General features: G+C 44.2%; 1 protein-coding gene across 1 annotated transcript in view; it reads left to right on the top strand.

Moving 5' to 3' along the window:
• cep295 (centrosomal protein 295) overlaps nt 1–14,437 on the top strand; it is a gene marked incomplete at its 5' end in the record, with an annotated part of 35,676 nt that overhangs the window by 2,880 nt on the left and 18,359 nt on the right. Inside the window, 12 exons of the mRNA XM_083636800.1 lie at nt 400–513; nt 1,115–1,255; nt 1,737–1,920; nt 3,602–3,766; nt 4,351–4,581; nt 6,659–6,759; nt 7,601–7,813; nt 8,193–8,263; nt 11,199–11,991; nt 12,106–12,174; nt 12,997–13,098; nt 13,893–14,067. Of these exons, the coding sequence (XP_083492926.1) occupies nt 400–513; nt 1,115–1,255; nt 1,737–1,920; nt 3,602–3,766; nt 4,351–4,581; nt 6,659–6,759; nt 7,601–7,813; nt 8,193–8,263; nt 11,199–11,991; nt 12,106–12,174; nt 12,997–13,098; nt 13,893–14,067 (2,359 nt within the window). The remainder of the gene's footprint in view (nt 1–399; nt 514–1,114; nt 1,256–1,736; nt 1,921–3,601; nt 3,767–4,350; nt 4,582–6,658; nt 6,760–7,600; nt 7,814–8,192; nt 8,264–11,198; nt 11,992–12,105; nt 12,175–12,996; nt 13,099–13,892; nt 14,068–14,437) is intronic.

Genomic DNA, 14,437 nt, shown 5'->3' with positions numbered 1-14,437 from the left:
TATCGCCATTAATTTTTCTGACCCACAAAACAATAGATGTTGTCAGTTTTGTATTTGTGATATATTGAATTTTGATATATCGTCCCATCCGTAGTTGTTGGTCATTAGTGCAAATGTGTCACCATCTCCATAAGTGTTGCGATGGTTGTTTCTGAATTGTTTACCAACTGAACCACTCACATCAAACTTTACTCCATCAGAACAAATAATATATAAATAAATATACACATAAAGACAAATCATATTATGATTCGTCTTTATGTGTATATTGTTGTCGATGCACCAGGAGCATCAGTTTGGCCAGATTGGATCCTCTTTGCACAATAAAGCTTTCAAATCCAGGCAGTTGGTAAGTGTTATTTGGAATCAAGGTAACGTCGGGTTTTGTCGTTCAAGCAGAACATCGAGTCCAAGAAACGACAGGTAGTGAAGAAGTTTGACGTGAAGGCCTTCGCTGCGACGCACTACCACATGCCCGAGGCCACAGTGGACAGAGAGGGGGACACAACACAGGTAAGCTTGTGAATAGTAAAGAGGTCCGTGGACTAATTTTGGTCAGTTTAGGGGTCCTTAACGTGAAAAAGTTTGAGAGCCACATGCGGCTCCTTTATAGGTAGTTGTGGCTCTTTTAAGTCCTACTTCAAATAAATAAATACAAATCTAAAAAATAAAGGGTGGAAAGGGAGTTTTTCGGAGTGTGGCTCTTTGAAAGATTTTTTTTAAATCAATGTGGCTCCTGAGTAGGGCAAGGTTGCGGACCACTGAATTAGGGCTTTGTGCGCTCCGTCATCTCAAAATTGCTGGGCCAAGTTTGATACACTTTCTTCCTATCTATCTATCTATCTGTCATTGCTGGTCGCCTAGGTCTTGAGAGCACTTAAAATGCTGACAATTTCAAGATTCCTTGAGCTTATGTTAAGTGTTAATGATTCATTCCGATGTGTAAGCATGACTGGAAACAAATTTGCATTAGAGGACTTACGAGACTGGTATGCGTGAACGTTTCTGTCAATTATTGGCCCGTTTTGAAATGCTTTGTCCTGGGAAAGTGCTTGAAAAGTTCTTGAAATCTATCATTGCAAAAAAGTATGATAAAGTGTCGATGTGTCCGAAGCCTGATGCCCGTGAGGGAGCAGAGCAGGAGGTTCGGAGGCTGCAGGAGCTGGAGATGGAGGCGGAGCGGGAGAGGGAGGAGCAGCTGGAGAAGGCTCGACTCCGAGGGAAACACGCTCTGAGGAAAGAGCAGCTCACACAGGTACCGTACAGCACTGAGACGCTAAGGAACACCTTTTTACTCAAGGGATTGGCCTGTCAAGCTGTCAGTCATGAGACCATAGGGCTGGGTGAGAATTCAATACTATCGTTTATTGGCTTTCAGTGGAATCGTATAGCGATATTATGTTAATTTGGGGGATATTGTGACGCATAATTCTGCACTGATGACACAAAGCAAATTGTATTTGAAAAACTCACTGAGCATTTCTAGGAATATTATTTGGAAATGTCAGTTTCGTTTGACGGCAAAATTCTACAGTAATTAATTGCACAGTAAATAATAATGAGCACCCCAAAATGATATACAGAAAAGTATACCGAACGGACTTTTAAACACTTTTTTGTGATCGTCAAACTTACTTTGGTAAACGGTAAACTCCATTCTTCCAATGCTGCAGGAAGGTTAGAACAAAAGCAAAGCCCCTTTGACTGGCCGGTCTGGTCTTGACCGTCTCCCTCAGGACCGCGAGCGCCTCCTGGTGGAGCTGGAGCACATGCAGCAGACTGACCTGCTGAGGAGGAGACAGCAGGTCTCCCAGATGCCTCCTCAGATCTTCCAGCCTCTCTACAAGAGACAAGAAATGAGGGACAACAGCCAGAGGGAGATGGAGTTCGCCTTCGAGGACATGTACACTGGCGAGAGGAGTAAGGGGGTCTTGCTTTATAGCAGCTGTGGTTGGGGGTTGGTTTGATGATGTAAGGTTGTAGCACTAAAACTACTTATTTTGATACTCTCATTATGATTTTTTTTAATCACTATTTTGAAACATGGGCATTGTGAGGAGTGGACAGTACTTTTAGTTTGCTTCAGGGATGCAAACTACCGGTAGTCACATTTTCATCCCAAAATAGGAGGATTTCTGAGTGGTTTTATGTCTGCCCTGCTATCTGTCACCTTTTTCACTATTCATGACTTTGCATCCCTGTTGCTTTAATATTTATATTATTTAAAGAAGAAGAGCAATAGCAGATCCACTTAGTTTATTTGCAAATAGAGAGTGCTGCAGGGATGGCATCTTTTTATAGACCAACCCGGAAGTTAGCATGGCCCTGGGTTCCCTCGACAAAAAGCCAATGGGTGTTTTCCTTTGGATTTTTGATTATTGCAGAAAATAAGCTCTGTGGTTAACAAAAGTTTATGATACTTTCAAGTTTTGTTCAGTAAGATCATCTTCACAAATGAACACCACTTTTTGGATTTTGAAGCGTAAACGTGATCACCAGAAATCGAAATCGTCAGAAAACGCTTAAAAAATCATAAAAGTTGTGTTAATTTGTGAAGATTATCTTGCTGAACAAAGCATGTACGGTAAGTATTATAAACTCTTGTTAACCACAGACCTTATTTCAGGCATCTAACCAAAAACCCACAAGGGAACCATGCTAACTCATTCTGAGTTTTAGGACTCATTCCTGCAGCACTCTACAAAGCAAATGTCTTTAAGTAGGAAAGAAATAGTAGCAAAGGAAATAAATGGTCATGATAGCTGTAAGATACATGTTCTTACTCTGAATGTGTCATCCTTTTTCACTTTTTTAGCTAGCATGACTTTTAATGATACTAAAGCAGCACTGTAAAACCCTGACAAAAACATTTCACATCAACGATTTTGAACCGGAGTCCTTTCGTTGATATGCTGTCTCCCTGGTTAATATGCCAGCCGGTTCCATACAAACATTTTGTATGTTTGATACCAGTATGTTTGATACCAGTAGAACACCCAGAAAACAAATAATTGCAGGACACTCACTTGCCTGCAAATATTAGATATGACTTTATGAATTGAGCTCAATGTTTTCTAGGACTGAAAGATATTGACCCAAAAAGAAATCCAGTTGGGATTATTTGACAGAATATTGCAATTCCGATCTAAACCATTCATATCAACGTTTTCTGGTCATGCATGTTTTTTTTAGAACTTTAAAAGTGTTTAAAGAAAAGCTATTTTGAAAAAAGAAATATGTCAGTAACTGAGTTTGAGTCTGATGAAAGGTGTTCACCAATATTTTCTTGATTCATGGACCACAAATTAACTGCAGAGTAAAACACCTTTTTATGAAGTCCATTTTGGACGAGACTCTGTCTTTATCAATTTATTGCAGCCTCTGCGATTTTGAAATAGCAGAAATTCATATAGTGATTTCATTTTGTTTTTCCCATTAGCTCAAGTAATCTTTAATATGTTGATAGTCTCCTGTCCTATAGTATTTTCCTTCTGAATATTATCAGCCACACGTAGCCTGCATGTGGTTTGACTTTGCAGATATCAGGTGTGAATGCGACTGAACGGTTCTTCTCAAACCCTCATCTCTGTCTCGTCCTCAGGGGTCAAAGGTGACCTAGTGCTCCAGCTCGTGGCGGAGCCGCTGCCAGCCCCGTCCACCGGCAGCCAGGACCAGGACCAGGAGCTGGACGTGACGCTGGACGAGGATGTCACAACGGGAGCAGAACACGCACACCGAGATGCAGAGCAGGAAGCGCCTGGACCAGGTAACACAGGAACCTCAGGAAGAAACAAAACAAAAAACTCTTCTAATCTATCAGTTCTGTTAAAGATTGTATCAAACATTTTATACAAGTTAGTTCCGGAAAATAATATTTAATCCATTTATGGCATTACAACAATATGAGCATGTAGGTCTCAGTCTACTAGCTCAAACTGCATACTTTTCCATAACTGGTGAAAGAGAGTAGTGTAGACTAGAGAAGCCATGTTGCAAATAAAATCCTATAACTATTAGTCGACTCTAGTCGAGGAAAAACACAATGGCTGTCTTTTGGAGTAATTTTGGCATAATTGTTTTGAAACTGATCTCTACTCAGTAGGGATGGGACAATAACTGGTATTGCTATATATTGCGTTAAAAAACAAGAATGGTTCTGACACCGCCGCTAGGAATAAATTAGCATCCACATCCCCGTCAAATCCTCCTCCTAAGGGTTTCATCTTATTAGATATTAGTAATTATCACGATAATTTTGGCCAAGCTCATCGTACTATGAAACTTCATTCATATCGGCACAGGCCTTTACTCCAGCCAGAGCTGCGCTGAATATGTGTTCTCTTGTTGCAGCAGAGCCGTCGAGACCGGCTCCCAGACGGGCGCTGAGGAAACTCCTGGACCGCATCAGGAGCCAGAGGGACCAGCAGAGTCTCCACAGTGGCCACGTCCCTGCAGCCCGTCCCCCGACCGCCGATCAGATCCCAGAGCGAGACACAACCACCATCGACACCGGCTCTCTGACCAGCGCGCAGAGAGACGCGGCACCCTCCCCCACGCTCCCTGAGCCCCGGGCACCATCAGGCGAGTCCGTTACTGTCAGTAGCAGTGCTACGATTCATCAAGGCCACTGTAAACATGTCGGTGTCTCCCCTAGGTTTGCTGCCAATAGAGCAGAGTTGCTTTACAATATTTTTAGAGTTAATTTTTTTACTTTACTTTACTTTATTGGTATTTAGCAGACGCCTTTATCCAAAGCGACTTACATCATGATCATATACAGCACACAATAACATGAATAGATCAAATAGAAAAACAGTAGTAAAAAATAAAATAAAAGGGGAGATTAAAGGTGAGAACAGTTAAAGGAGCAATCATATAAGAAACAGAAAATTCAATTACAAACACATGGAAAGCAGGCAGAGGGAAGGGAGGGAATTCAGGAAGAGTCAATATAAAGTCTGAAGAGGTGAGTTTTAAGTTTCCTGCGGAAAATGGGGAGTGATGCAGCAGTCCTGATGTCCGGGGGAAGTTCATTCCACCATTTTGGGGCCAGGTAGGAGAAAAGTCTCGACCGAGCGCGGCTTCTGAGCCCACGTAGCAGGGGAGGGGCGAGACGTCCTGCACTAGTGGAGGGGCGGAGTGGGCGGTGAGAGGTTTGAAAAGTGACCATAGACTGTAAGTATGGGGGGGCTGTTTGGTGAACGGCCTTGAAAGCTAGTGCCAGAGTTTTGAATTTGATGCGTGCTAGGATGGGAAGCCAGTGAAGCTCTCGGAAAAGGGGGGTGACATGGGAAAATTTAGGTAAATTGTAGACCAGACGGGCTGCTGTGTTTTGAATGAGCTGAAGAGGAAGTATTTCAGAGGCAGGGAGGCCTGCCAAAAGGACGTTGCAGTAGTCAATGCGTGACAGTACCAGTGCTTGTACCAGGATTTGTGTAGCTTCTCTGGTGAGAAATGGGCGGATCTTGCGAATATTGAAGAGGGAGAACCGGCAGGAGCGTGCTGTTGCGGCAATGTAGGCAGAGAAGGTGAGTTGGTGGTCAAGGATCACTCCCAGGTTTTTAGCTGTTTGAGATGGAGTTACAGTGTGGTTGTCAATGGATATGGAGAGGTCAGTCAGGGGGGATTCTTTGGCAGGGAGGAAGATGATCTCGGTTTTTCCAGGGTTGAGTTTGAGGTGGTGATCCGCCATCCAGACACCAACGTCTTTCAGGCAGGCAGCGATCCGTGACCCAATTGAAGTATCAGAGGGGGGGAAGGAGAGGTAAAGCTGTGTGTCGTCGGCATAGGAGTGATAGGAAAAACCGTGAGATGAAATGACGTGACCAAGTGAACCCATGTAGAGGAGGAACAGGAAAGGACCAAGAACAGAACCCTGAGGAACACCAGTGGAAAGGGTGCAAGGAGTAGAAAGGGAGCCTCTCCAAGAAACCCTGTAGGAGCGATCGGAAAGATAGGAGGAGAACCAGGAGAGTGCAGACCCAGTGACACCCAAGTCGGAAAGGGTGGAAAGAAGGATTTACAGTATGTTTTTACAGTACACAATGCTAGTGCTCGGGCCAGGACTAGCATGATCAGCAGCAGAGCTTCTAACGTTAACATCCTCGCCACTGTTGCCAGATTCACACTGGCTGCATGTAAAAAACACAGATATTTTGGCCTGATTATATCAGATGTTTGGGGTTGACGTCTGTCCATTAGTAAATTACCCTTGTTGGACTTATACTTTTATTGCACTTAAAGTAGAGTGTAGTTGTGGTGAACTCGAGTAGTAACCGTTATCTTCACTTCACCTGTCTCTCCTCACCTCCCGCCACTCACACGTGACGTGCATCCTGGAAGGGACTGAGCCCCGCCCTTAGTGAAGCACAGGAAGTAGAGATACTAGCGCGACTGCAAAACGCAATAGAGACCCTAACACAGAGCTGAAATGAAACGGGTACACATAAGATGTAGGATTCTTTCAGGCAATGGTAGGGGACCACTGCATGTCGTCGCACCAGCAGTGCAGTCCCTGTCTGGGCCGATCAGTAACCAGCAGGTGCATCATGCTTCATGTTTTGTGTTCCTGATTAGATCCCTGGTTAAGGAGGTTCCCATTTTTGTTTGCTTTGAGACAATGAACATGTCGCGTTTCTCTTTTGTTAAATCTAATCAGCCTTGGAGACGACGGAGGAAAGCATCGTGGCAGGTACTCTCCTGCGCCCTGATGTACTCGCCAGCAGGATCCAAGAGTTTGAGGAAGAGCGAAAGAAAAGGGTACGTGCCCATTCCTGTTCATGAGACTGCTCCTTTTTTGTGACAGACACAGAAAAAATATCGGTTCTGAACTTCTGGCCTGACTTCTTAAATTAATATATATATTTATTTTATTTCAAAGTGTTGATTGATAGATTTCTTTAACTTGTTGGATTTCAGCATTTAGACCTTTTATTCTGTATTAGCGCTGTTTTCAAGGATGTAAACCTTCAGAGGCTGGCCGCATGTTATCCCATGCACTTCATTTGTTCTTTGTGATTGGTCAATTTAATGTACTCTCTCTATGGATTGGTCAGAGTTAATGGATGCAGGTGTCACACGAGTTGATTGGTCCAGCCGAGCTGCTTTATATAAAGCAGGCGTGTGAATGGGCAGTTTGATACTTTTTTGTTGGGCAAACAGTAGCATGTCTACTAATGCCAGTTTGTTTTGCCCTGTTCACTTCGCACAGATTTTTGTGTGGAATAAAACAAATCTTTTACTGCACAGACCATGGCCACACACCCATTTTGGGGCCCAACAGGTTGTGAAGGTTTCAAACGGGGGATGATTTGTTTTTGGACAATACTTACCAATCATACTTAGTTTTAACTTTTTTTTATATACAAAACATTTGTTTGTTTTTTCTCACAATGCATTTTAAAGTGACAGTGTAGAAGGAATGGCCAGCAGCACAATATCTCCATATTACAGTACATGTAGGAGGAAGAATGCAGAATGCAGATCGAGACTGCAAAGTCTAAAATGACCGTACCCGCCGCACTACCCGGGACTACCCGGACTACCCGGATGCCGGCTTTGCAGTTATTGACTGCTCTTCCCTGATTGTCCTCTTGTGTAGGAAGAGGAGCTTGAGAGGGAGAAGCAGCAGCAGATTGCTCTGCTCCAGGAGCTGGAGCAGCAGAAGGCCCTTCTGGAGCAGATGCTGCTGGAGGCCCAGCAGGAGAGAGACAACCTGACGGCCGCTGTGACCCGGGCAGTCCCTGTCCACCAACCAGAGATCCCAGTCCACCACCAGGACATCGCCTCTGCCACCCCTGCTCTAGACACTGAGGTAGAGCCTCACACTCAACACTCCTCAAGTTGTATTCTATAGCCCCTTTTATCACATGCATGTCTCAAAAGGACTAAACAGAGAACGAGTTTAACTAGATCTAACGGATCAACAGCCGATCATATAGCAGAATGATATAGGACAAACATCAGGGAAAGCAGAGGACAGTTTCTCCCCCATATTCATTAGTAAAATATTAAAAACCACCTCTGTACAACATTGATTTAACTTGTCAATATCAAAGTACATAGGATTACCGTACTGTGAAAGCCTAATAATGTTGATTGACAAATTAACCTACTTTTAGGCTCGGTGTACTAAACTTATTTCAGTTAAGTGTTGTCATGGTGACCTCAAACTAACGTTTGACTCTTTGCAGCCGGTGCTTCCTGCAGGTGAAGATACCAGACAGATTAGAGCATACCAGCAGCGCCTGCTGGAACAAAACAGGTGGGTTACAAGCTGCCATCAGCACTGCAGATGCCGCATTACAAAACAAAATCCATTGCGTTTGTCTTATCCAATCCTAACTGTCAACGATAGAGGGGGAGTCTTATTTTGTTATTCTAACCGAATGATTGAGTACCGAGTGGTAGCGAGTGGGTTTGTTAAACTCACTTCCTTGTATAAAGGATATAATCCGCTCCGCCAAGGGAGCTACCGTAAATTCCGGACTATAAGGCGCACCGGTGTATAAGCCGCACCTTCAAAGTTGACTATTTTTTTCTTATATAAGCCGCACCGGACTATAAGCCGCGGGTCTTTTAATGTTTTTTTTTTTTTTTTTTTTTTTTTTTTTTTTTGTGTTTTAATGTTTAATTACCATATGTAATGCTCCCATTTATTAACATTTCAACAAAACAACATAACACAACACCACCTGTGTTGTTATTTACAGTGCACACAGTGTCATACAGTGTCATACAGTCAGGGCCGGCCCTAGCCATCTGGGGGCCCTAAGCAGGATATAGATCAGGGGCCCCCTCCCAGGGGCGGGGGTTTGGGGGCATCCGCGCTGGAAGTACTTTTAAGTAGGGGGTGCTGTAAGGAGGGGACTCTCGGTGCTGCCCGCTAGGGCAGCGCCGAAGAAAATTTGACGTTTTTGGACTTTTAGCCATATTTAGAAGAATATTTAAAACAAACAAACATGACAATGACGCTCGTTTGTAGCCCTATCAGTGTCAAGCAAGCGTGTAGAACCCAGCAGCCATAGGGGTTGCCAGGTCAGTTAAACCAGGGGTTCCCAACCTTTTTTGTGCCAAGGACCGGTAGATACATGCAGGACCGGTTGTCAATTTTAATGGTTTTAGTTACATATATATTTACTCACCAGGTGGCGACAAAAGGTAAATATCAGCCTTTTGTGTTGTATGTAGCCTACAGTATTTATGTTTTTGTTTAAACTACAAACATAAATAAACGTCAACCTATGTTTTAACTACCACACACAGCCTATAATATTATAGCCTATGTTTATTTAAAAAAAAAAAAAAAAAAAAAAATTTTTTGGGGGGCCCCCCCAACTCCCGGGGCCCTAGGCAGCCGCTTGGTTCGCATTATGGGCGGGCCGGCCCTGCATACAGTGTCATACAGTGTGGTGAAAAGAGGGCAAGAGAGGAAATTAAAACAGAAGTGGATTTATAGTTAGAAAGAGTGCTAAAAAAGAGAGATTTTTTTTTTTTTTTTTTTTTTTTTTTTGGGAAAAAATCCATAGATAAGCCGCACCGTTATATAAGCCGCAGGGGCCAAAAAAGGCCAAAAAACGGGAAAAAAGGTGCGGCTTATAGTCCGGAATTTACGGTAGTTGTCTTGGCATAGTGGTTAGCATTTGCGCTTTGGAAGCGGGAGCCCCTGGGCAAGCCCTTAACTCATTGAGTGCCAGCCACTTTTGGAGAACGGACGCTCCCAGTGCCAGAGTTTTCAGAGCGTTTTCAGTGATTTCTCGAGGCCCACAGAATATTGTGTGATATTACTATGTAAACACCGAACACGCAAAAAGAACAAGGAGACTCTATTGTATCATCAGCAAAAAAAAGTTTATTGATACCATTTTCCGTTCTTTAGTTATGAGCCGGAGAAGATAGGTTGTTTTCAGCGTTTTCAGGCATTTCAAATTATAAGCTGAGATATTCAGCCTTTTGTGAAATGCAGCATTTCAAGCACATTCACTGACTCTAGATACGGTAATATTTTCTGATGTAGTGATGTGGTGTAGTTGTGTCCTGCCCTGCGTGCCCCACCCCCCCTCCCCCCCTCCCCCCCCTCAGCTGAAAACTCCTCCCCACACTAGTAACACACAGCCTCGCACCAAGCGTCTAGGAAGCCTGGGAAGCGCCGCCTCCCAGGCAGCGCAACATGGAGAAGCCACACGCGGACTGCAGTGAAAGGTTTGGCTTTTCAGTGTCGCGCTGCTGCTTTTCTAGCGGCTAATCATGTGGAGAAACTATGCTGACAGACAGACAGAGGCAGAAGGACTCAGTTGTGTGCGCGGATTGACTGTGTTCGCACGCACCGTCAGTTGCAGCCAGAACAATCTACATGGCTCTAGACTGCAGCATGAGCGGGTTCTCTTTCATCAAGGCTATTTGAGGCTGTGTATTCCTGACATTTCTGTAATCTGGAGAGCACTGTCGCCACCAAAGGGTTCTGTAAAATAGGTTATAGACCTCCAATAGCTACTATAGTTGTACAGGAGCTGCGGAAGGCTTTGATCGACGTCCCACCGTCAAAAAACGCATTGGACGTCGAAGGACGTCCGTGGCACTCTACGTCACTATTTAATTGGACGTCGAAGGACGTCCATGGCATTCAATGAGTTAACATGGGCTGCTTCAAGTGCCATCAACACAACGCAGCTTACACTGTTACAGAAGCAAGTCTTTGTCATTGTCGTATCCTATCCTATTCATTCTCTCATGTCCCATCTCAACTTCACTTAAGAAATATAGTAAAGTACTACTAAAATTCTAATCAAACAATTCATCTGCATCATCAACAATCATTTGCTTATGCCTGAATTCAAGTTTATTTACTTTTTCAACTTATAACGGACATTACAATTATGGCAATACAGCACTTGGAGTAAACCATGATCCCTTGACTAGTGCTAGTGCTGATTTGTTTTACTTAGTGCTGGGCAATATAGATCAAAAATCGTATCTTGGTGTTTTTAGGCTGAATGGCAATACACAAGATATAAAGGTAAAGGCAAAAAAATAATAGACCTTACTGTAATGCAGCCTTTAAAACCAGGAAAAGACAACACTTATGCCATATTACGATATCCTAAGACACTATCTAGTCTTGTGTCACGATATCGATATATTGCCCAGCCCTAGTTTTACTATCAATTTAACCGTTGCATTCCGCTGATCCCATGTTTTAGGCTCCACGAGAGGTCGGTGGAAGTGGCCCGCCGGCGCCTGGAGGAGTACCAGCGCGCTCTCCGACTCCGTCACAACATGACCGCCTCATCGGTGCTTCCTCCCGCTGTGCCCACATCTCTCCTTCCCCCTCCTCTGCACCGTACTGAGGGCGCTGCGCCCATATCGCCTCCTTCGCAGCTCCCCGCTGGCTCTGCAGTGTCGGCGTATCATATTCCCCCTGGCACTCACGCTAAACCCCCAGCCCCTGTTCAAATCCCTACAAGAGACGTACCTATTCTGGCTCCACCTCTCCCTCTCTCTGGTTTGGGTGTTCACACCAGGCGACTGCCGGTTCAACTTGAATCTTCAGACAGAAGCAGGGACCAGAGGACAAGCGTCCCTGGCCGGCTGGCTGATGACACGATGGGGAGAGTGACGGAGAATCTTCCCGAGAGACTGGGACACTCCTCTCTTCTCACCTCGGACCCACCGACCTACAGACCGTTCAGAGCCCTCTGCCCGCCCGCTAACGTCTCACTCCAGCCAGGCTCCGACTCCATCCGAGGCGCCATGATGAGCCCGAACATCACGGACGGGCCACCACCTCCCCTCCCGGGCCAGTCCTCGCTGGAGCCTGCTACTCTGCCGCACGCGTCCTCGCAGTCGGCGGCGCTGCTGGACATGGAGAGGCAGAGGCGAGAGCTGCAGGACGTGCAGAGGCGCGTGCTGCAGCAGAGGGAGGAGATGGGACGAAGACAAGAAGAGGAGAGGAGGAGACGGGAGGAGGAGAGACGGCGGAGACGAGAGGAGGAGGTGCGCTGGAGACAGGAGGAAGAGAGGGACCTGAGCAGGCAGAGGGAGGAGAGGAGACAAGAGGAGGAGGTGGTGCGGTGGAGACAGGAGGAAGAGAGGGATTTGAGGAGACAGAGGGAGGAGATGGAACAGCGCCAAGAGGAGGACAGGAGGAGACTGGAGGAGGAGGAGAGGTGGAGACAGGTTGGGATGCAGCGATTAACCAATTTCACTATTAACAGCCTTTTAAAACGTCATGGTTTTGTAAGCGTACAGTACTGTAGAGGTACGATGCAGTTTGAATATCAGACTACTGTGGAAGTTGTGTGCTAGGGAGATGTGGAGACGACTCCTTGTTGAAGAGTCACCCTTTATTTCAACAACACAATTTCACTTCCTCGTTGTCAGAGACCACAAAACGTAATCGCCCCCAAGGGTGTACCGGGAAACGTAGTTAACCAATCTACTAACAGTAGCGTGAATGTGTTGTAAATAGAGCTGTGCATCTTCACTGATCTCACGATTCGATACGATTCGATTATACAAGTCTACGATTCGATTCGATTCGATTATACGATGCATCTTAAATCGATACATCACTTTTTCCGCAATACATGATTTATTTTTTCTCACTTTCTTTTTTCTCACTGTGTGGCTACTTTTAAAATAAAAGTGCATTTGGAATTGCATTGTATTATGATCCATAATTAAAATAAACAACTGCATGTACTTACATTCTATTTTATTTGATTATAAAAAATAAATAAAAAATATTATTATTATTTTTTTTAAATAATCGATTTTTGATATTTGTTAATCGATTCAGAATCGTCCTATTAAGCATCGCGATGCATCTCTGAATCGATTATTTTCGGCAGCTCTAGTTGTAAACGCATAAGAACATGGTCGAGATGCCAAATTATTCGTAGTGTTGTGAAATAAATGAATGCATAATCGTGAAGCCGTGATTTTTCTTCAGACTATAATCGATCGTACCATCCAAATCTATAATCATTACATCCCTAGACACAGGAGGAGGCGAGGAGGCGGTCACAGGAGGAGGAGGAGAGGGACCAGATCAGGAGGCAGAGGGAGGCGCTGCAGGCTCTGATCAGCACTGATGCACAAGTGAGTGATGGGACAATAACTGACGTTTTGACCAACACACGACAGCAGTCAAGATAGGGAAGTAAAAGAGGCATCACATCCTTCATCCCATGCTGCATTCAGCTGCTTAATAAGTTTGAATCACCTGGTCTGATTTGGCACTTTTGAACTCGCATGATGACCTTATTGATCCTGCAAAGTGATGCTTTTTTTAATGATGATGTATTATGCGTATGTTTTGCGTTGAACTGTATTGCATTGTGTGCTTGTTATGTTTGATGTTCCTTTTGGGCTATTTTGTGCAGAGCAAATTCCTTGAGAGGAGCAATAAAGGATTAATTCGTTCATAGTATAGGCATAATATAAGGCATATATTAAAAGATCGATCTCTGCATTTTATTAAATCCCTCTCCGCCTGTGGATCATTCAAATGAAGATCTCTTTGAAATCTCTTTGTTCTTTTTGAAAATCCAGCCTTAATTTACAGTAATTGTAAATAAGCAAAAGGGATGCCAGGGATGCAAACTATTCTTTAGGTGAAAGTCACCTTTTTCATCCCCAAATAGGAGGATTTCTGAGTGGTTTTATGTCTGCCCTGTTATCTGTCACCCTTTTCACTCTCCATGACTTTGCATCCCTGATATGTGTCCTTCGACCAGAAGGACTGGAGTGTTCAATCATCCACCCTGCCGAAGTGTCATTGAGCAAGGCACCGAATCTCCATGGCTGCACTAGTGATGTTTTATTGACTCTCCAAAAAAGGCAAAGTTTAAACCCACTTTTCTCAGTGTCTCTTTGTGTTTTGCTGTCCACAGCCTGCTGCAGAGGCCGACAGTGAAGTGTTGGTTCCAGAGGACATGGGTGAGACTCGCCGCCAGCTGCTGGCCTCACTGCTCAGGGCCATCGAGGAGTCTCACGGAGGAACTTTAGCACATCTAGAGGAACATCCGGACCAAGACGGCACCGCACACCCAGAGCCGTCCACCGGTGGTACGACCGCTTACTCATCACATTGGATTTCAAAATAAATCTCTCTCTCTCCATATTTTGATATTAGGCGTGATGTGAAACCTAAAGGAAATTGTCAAATGATATTCCAACCATACCTCATTTTCTCATCCGTTCAGACAGCAGAAAAAGCCACAAAAAAGACAAACATGTATGTGTTTATTACTTTTCACGTTTCAGAACAGTGAAGACATCAATGCTATGAAATGACACAAATGGAATTATGCAGTGATTTTTTTTTTTTTTTTTACAAATCAAAACTTATACCGTATTTTAGATCTTTAAAGTAGGCTTTGCAAAGAAATTAATAAATAGATCAACTTCACTATTTATTATATTTGTCTAAGAAACA

Source organism: Poromitra crassiceps (genome assembly GCF_964638095.1).
Source record: "Poromitra crassiceps genome assembly, chromosome: 5".
In the NCBI taxonomy this organism is placed as follows: Eukaryota; Metazoa; Chordata; class Actinopteri; order Beryciformes; family Melamphaidae; genus Poromitra; species Poromitra crassiceps.
Note: the sequence above shows the minus strand (reverse complement) of the source record. Positions and strands in the feature narration are given on the sequence as shown.